The sequence below is a fragment of the Stegostoma tigrinum genome, chromosome 11 (assembly GCF_030684315.1).
Source record: "Stegostoma tigrinum isolate sSteTig4 chromosome 11, sSteTig4.hap1, whole genome shotgun sequence".
Taxonomy (NCBI): Eukaryota; Metazoa; Chordata; class Chondrichthyes; order Orectolobiformes; family Stegostomatidae; genus Stegostoma; species Stegostoma tigrinum.
The window spans coordinates 21004397-21010703 of NC_081364.1; the positions used below are offsets into that span (position 1 = coordinate 21004397).

At 41.9% G+C, this 6307-nt stretch overlaps 1 protein-coding gene across 1 annotated transcript; it reads right to left on the reverse strand.

The window, feature by feature from the left end:
* Positions 1 to 3879: 3879 nt before the first annotated feature.
* On the reverse strand, positions 3880 to 5058 carry wu:fb55g09 (uncharacterized). The gene has a single exon (XM_048547732.2). It carries the CDS (start codon positions 4621 to 4623, stop codon positions 4048 to 4050), a length of 576 nt encoding a protein of 191 aa, XP_048403689.1. The 5' UTR covers positions 4624 to 5058; the 3' UTR covers positions 3880 to 4047.
* Between the last annotated feature and the right edge of the window lie 1249 nt (positions 5059 to 6307).

Here is a 6307-nt window from a genome sequence, read left to right on the forward strand (position 1 = left end):
GGAAGGTGCCGGGTGTTGTTGGGGTTGGAGGGGAGTGTGGAGTGGACAAGGGAGTCGTGGAGAGAGTGGTCTCTCTGGAAGGCAGACAACGGTGGGGATGAAAAAATGGCTTGGGTGGTGGGGTCGGATTGTAGATGGCGGAAGTGTTGGAGGATGATATGTTGTATCCGGAGGTTGGTGGGGTGGTGTGTGAGAACGAGGGGGATCCTCTGGGGGCAGTTGTGGTGGGGGCGTGGTGTGAGGGATGTGTTGCGGGAAATGCAGGAGACGCGGTCAAGGGCATTCTCGACATTGGGGAAACCAAGCGGAGGCTTAGGGACTGCTTTGCAGAACACCTCCGCTCAGTTCGCAACAAACAGCTGCACCTCCCAGTGGCGATCCATTTCAACTCCCCCTCCCATTCCTCAGACGACATGTCCATCATGAGCCTCCTGCAGTGCCACAATGATGCCACCCGAAGGTTGCAGGAACAGCAACTCCTATTTTGCTTGGGAACCCTGCAGCCCAATGGTATCAATGTGGACTTCACAAGCTTCAAAATCTCCCCTTCCCCCACCACATCCCAAAACCAGCCCAGTTCGTCCCCTTCCCTCACTGCATCCCAAAACCAGCCCAGCGTGTCTCTGCCTCCCTAACTTGTTCTTCCTCTCACCCATCCCTTCCTCGCACCTCAAGCCACACCTCCATTTCCTACCTGCCACCTCATCCTGGCTCCTTGACGTGTCCATCTTCCCTGGACTGACCTATCCCCTCCCTAACTCCCCACCTATACTCTCCTCTCTACCTATCTTGTTTTCTCTCCATCTTCGGTCCGCCTCCCCCTCCCTCCCTATTTATTCCAGTTCCCTTTCCCCGTTTCCCCCTCTCTGATGAAGGGTCTAGGCCCGAAACATCAGCTTTTGTGCTCCTAAGATGCTGCTTGGCCTGCTGTGTTCATCCAGCTTCACACCATGTAATCTGAGAAAACAATATGTGTGCCATGGAGGCTTTGAGCAAACCCAGGAGTCTGCTGCCAGATTCTCAACTGTATGATTATCATCTTTGTCTTTGAGGAGGGAGAACGTGCAACTCCAATCAAAATATGATTAAACAAGTAGCCCAGTGAAACATTGTAAAGGTGGAGGAGAAAGCTGTATAGGTGCACATGGTCTGCTGGCCACAGAATGAATACCCTACATGTGTTATGGTCCAATATTTACTTTCGGTACTTGCATGCTTCTACATATTCTTGTAGAAGCTCTTCCAATCTGACTTCATGGTTTACTCTCATCTATTTTCCCGTTTTTTATTTGTATTTTGAGACCAAAATATAAACATTTTTGGCTTCTAGAAACCAAAAAACCTTGCAACATTTTATGCCTTTTCTTTCAATTTGATACAATCCTTAATATCCTTAGTTAGCTTCAGATGATTTATCATTCTGTTTAGGGCTTTCTTTTCCCAACTGAATATCTTTGTTGTAATTATGAAATGTTTCCAAAGTGTCTGCCACTGCTTATTTCTTGTTTTATCTTTTAACGTAGTTTTATAAAGATATTTTAGCCTACACTGTCTTCATCTTTGAATTGCTTTTATTTAGGTTTCTAGTACCATTTTCAGACCTAAATTTCATACACTGCCAGGACATGTTTTCTACTAATTGTATTGCTTAAATCCATTTATGCGTCCTTTTCATACCGAAACAGTCCGTTAGCCACCTGGATAACATTATGACCAGGTAAGACCCTCAAAATTATTAAGCAAATAACTCCTTTTCCAACTGCCCAAAATCTGTAATCTAGTATAAAACACAATTCAGGGGCGTGTAATAGAATACTGTCCAATACTTTGCATGCATCTGGATGATGAGCCTTAGACAGTTGTCAATGTTTTCTGCTTTCCAGCAATCATGACTGGGGCGAGTGCTACAATTCAATCTGGTCTCACATTTAAGTAAAAGTGAACATGAATGTTGAGAGCAGGTTATAATGTAGAGGTGCTGGTGTTGGACTGGCCTGGACAAGGTCAGAAATCACATGACATCAGGTCATAGTCCAACAGGTTTATTTGAAAACACAAGCTTTCGGAGCATCAGTCCTTCTTCATGTGTTAGGACTGAGGCTCTGAAAAGTTGTGTGTTCAAATAAACCTGTTGGACTATAACCTGCTGTTGTGTGATTTCTGACTTTGAAAGAAGATTAGTCAGCAACCTGGTTTAATGAGGCAGGCACTGTGGCTTTGTTAAAGGAGATGTTTGAACAAACTTTTCAACCAGCTATCCTTTGAAGCACCTCATGATCGTTCTTCAAAACATGTATGCACGTGGTGATAATTTGTGTATGAGTGTTGCTCATATAGAATGAGGAGATGTGGAAAACAATGGTTTTCTGACTGGGGAGTTGTCCCTATGGTAAGCATTTGGACCATTGCTTTTAATAATTTATAAATTACCACAACTTGGAATATAGTTTTGAGGTTTGCAAATGATACAACATGGTAGTTCTGTCATGAGTATGATAGTAGTAAACATTGGGAGTTTCAAGCTAGACTGGTGAATTAGTCATCTGCAATATAATGTAGATCAATGTCAAGAGATGTGTAGTAATTTCGAAGTAACAACGTGGAAGAATGATCATTTTTGTTGTATCAGAAAACACAGGTCTTTCAGCCTTACTACAGAAGAGGGCTGGAAACTGTACAGCTCCTTGGGCTGTATGTCATGCAAACAATACATATTGTGACAATCAAGTGCATTGGCATTGTACTGAGACATCTCAGTGGAAAGTAGTGCATTTTTAAAAATGAAGCTTAATTCTACTGCACTTTGAATAATTTTAGATGTTTGGCCCTTGCATTGTATATCGAGCATGAAATGTAAATATTGAAACTACTGCATCCATATTGAGTACCATACATATAGAAACAAGTTGGATTTTATTGTAAATGAAATGTTTTGCAATTTTTTTGTTTTATTCTTTCAGGAGGTGTGGGCATCACTGGCATAAGCAGTTGTGAGCTATCTGTAAGTAGCTTTGAATTGGATACCTTGCTAGCTCTTTCAGAATGCGCCATATTGCTTACGGGACTGGAGTCACATGCAGTCTGCAGCAGGTAAAAGTGGCAGATGCGCTTCTCTAAAATCTTTCAGCAAAGCAACTAGATTGTTACATTTCTTGTGGGTCCACGGTCACAATTCGTTACACTCGCTTTAAGATTTATTAAATAAATTCAGATTAAGCTGCTGTAATGGCATTTGTGCAATGTTTCAAGAGCGACCACCTAAACTTCCAGGCATTAGCACTAACCAGCCTCTTCCAAAGTTTATAAACTGCGATTCTTGTGCGGACTTGTTTGAAAATTAACGCCCAACTCGGCAGCAGAGGTTTCAGTTACTGCAGTTTTACTTTCAATGGTTTCTGTTTGAAATGAATGCATATCACTTATTTCCCAGCTATGTGAAATGCAATGCAGGAAATAAATACCTTCCAGCACCCCAAACCTTGTCAGAACTTAAGGTTGCAGATAGTTCACAACACTAAAACACAAACCCTGAAATGGTGCCCTCACGTAAAATGTCTGTCAGACGAAATGGAAGGCGTTCCTCTCTACGCTCATTCCCTTCCCTTTACCCCAACAATTGTTACTAGAGGCTTATAGTAAAACTGATAAAAAGCATTTCGCCATTTCAAAACTAACTCCAATTTTCAGCCAAAAAAATTCTATGTAAGAACATATTTATGTCCCATTTCAGCACGTTACATATATAACCCTGCGAATAGCTTGCGATCGTATCTCCACTCAATCCCCCCCCCAGTCCAAAAGCTAAACTATAGGTTTTATGTCTGAAATAACATTTCAAATACATCCGTATTCGATCTAAAATAACGACTCGCTGAAAAATTAAGTAAATGAAATACGTTTATTGGCAAAGTATTTGTGGGTCATAGAAACGACACACACGGGGTTACCCTTACAGGCAAACCAAATGGTTGTCATTTACAAAATGTTTTCGCAACACATTCTCCCTTAGCTGAGAAAATAGTTCGTCTCAAAATTGTAATATTGCAACTACTCTACATTAAACGTACTGCAAAATGCAGCAAAGTCCTGTCGCATAAAACGTTCGCTTTTTACTACGTCGTCCTCTGACGGAAAATACTGCAAACTCTGATCGTGATCTATTTGTTCAAAAAATCCGAAGCGTAACAGGTTATCATCAGACAAGGGAGACATGGAGCAGTCTAGAGCGCCTCGGGCGTTCTCTAACACACCCAGGTACGAGTCTATGTCCATGTCTACTTCGATCTCCGAGCCACTATCACTCCCAGTCGAGTCAGATCTCATGTGCATCAGTTGGTACTTCTCGTGCATCAGGAATTGGTTCGTATTTCGAGGAGCCCTCATGCCTGGGGCACGATTACCACGGACATTGACCGGACGCAGCCTCACCCCTTGGAGTTCCGTCGACTGGTGTTGGTGGCCACGACCAAAAAACCTGCCTGTTCTGCCACACTCTGCCCTTCCACGTCTGTGCCAGCGATGGCCGACCCGTTTCGAATCAAGTCTACTCTTTGAACAATCTTTGCAATCGGATCTCTCTTTCCTGGCTTCCCAATGGACAACGCCTCTTTTACTGTTAGACATTATGAATCCTCGGGGCGTGCTTACCGTTTCACATATCTCTCGGCTTCACAACTGTTCGATGTGAAGGGATATTGTTGTTCCTTAAACGATTACAGTCACTACTGTGACCGCAAGCACCTTTTCCCGTCTACCTTTTCACTATTCTCTTTAACTTTTTCTTTCCCCGACGCTTATTACAGTGCATGCCCGGGTTCGGGTGTACCGGGATTAGCTGGGGGTTTTATCGCCGTCAGATTATTTTCTTTGCCACTCGGAGATTCTAGGAGCAAACTTAAAATTATTCTTTCTTAAAAACTGAGTTACAAACTGAGGTAAATGTGAGAAGTGGGTACAATCATTAATAATAATACCACTCCTCTCACTCGCTTTCTACAAAATGATTCTTTGCGTTACCAGAACTGTTATGTATCAACATTCCAATTTCGAATGCGAGGCTCCGCATCACATGACCAGCACAACCAATACGAACTGACAACACTGGACCGTCCCCTAATTATACATTGGTAGAAACTGCAAGCAAAGGGGCGGTATGGGTGGGAATAAAGACGTAAAGTGTTTTGTTTCAATGAACATCTAATTAAACGTATATATTTAATCGTACAGTATTTAGATTAAATGTACCAAGTATATTTTATTAATTTAGGCAACTTTCATCTGCTGACCAGCAGGTTAAAAGAAAAATTACAGTGTTGATTTACACTGCAAAGTTAACCTCGGTACTTCTAGTTGTCTTTTCTTGTGGACTATTAATACCAGTTTTATCAATCTGGTGTTCTCAACATTACATTTTGGAATGTGATAACGGAATTTATCACAAAACGAGCGTAGTTTTTTTGTTAGCAGTTGATAAACTGATGGCTCCGCTGACTTCTGTAGTTGATCATACTATAGGTGACTCGAAGCCGTTTTTCATTGTTTACAAATGGGCACAGCGCATGAGCAATGGAGAATTTATGAGGGAGGGGTCTTGAGGACCGAGAGTCCTGCCTATCGCTAGTACAGTACAAGACCAAACAGCCGAGTTGTCACGTTTTCCACGTTGTACCTCTTACAACAGGTCACCAATGGACTCTCTACTTTGTCAACCCCACAGAATCTGATTACAAGTTCCAACATGTTTCTTATCGAAGAAAATGGAGTTTATTTAATATTTAGCAATTTAGAGAACGTTTTTAGTAACGTTTCACTGGAAGTTAGCTATTGCAGAAAGTTCAGCTGAATGTTAGTCGAGAAAACATACCCACTAGGCGCAAAGTTGGATAAATTGATATTGAAATAAATTTGGAGTAAAATAAGTCAAAGGTGGATGCTGGAGGTGTGAAACACAAACAGTACCGCAGAAACTCAGCAGATCTGGCAGCACCTGTAGAATGAAAAAAGTTATTATTTTAAGGAGAGGTGATGGATTTGTTGTATTACTGCTGGACTGTTAATCCAGAGACTCGGTTAATGGTCTGGGGACTCAGGTTTGAATCCTGTCATGGCAGAATTTGGAATCAATAAAAAAATCTGGAATTAAGAGTCATAATAATTTGGATGACACGTGACTGCAGACCACAGCAATGTGGTTGAATCTTAACTGCTCTTTGAGATGGACAATAAATGCTGGCCTAGCCAGGGACGTCTTATCTTGTGAATGATTTAAAAAGTCCAGAACAGTTCTGACAAAGGATCACTGGACTTG

Excerpts from the sequence above, each read along its gene's own strand:
- wu:fb55g09 (XM_048547732.2), bottom strand. The coding sequence starts at position 4,623 with ATGTCTAACAGTAAAAGAGGCGTTGTCCATTGGGAAGCCAGGAAAGAG.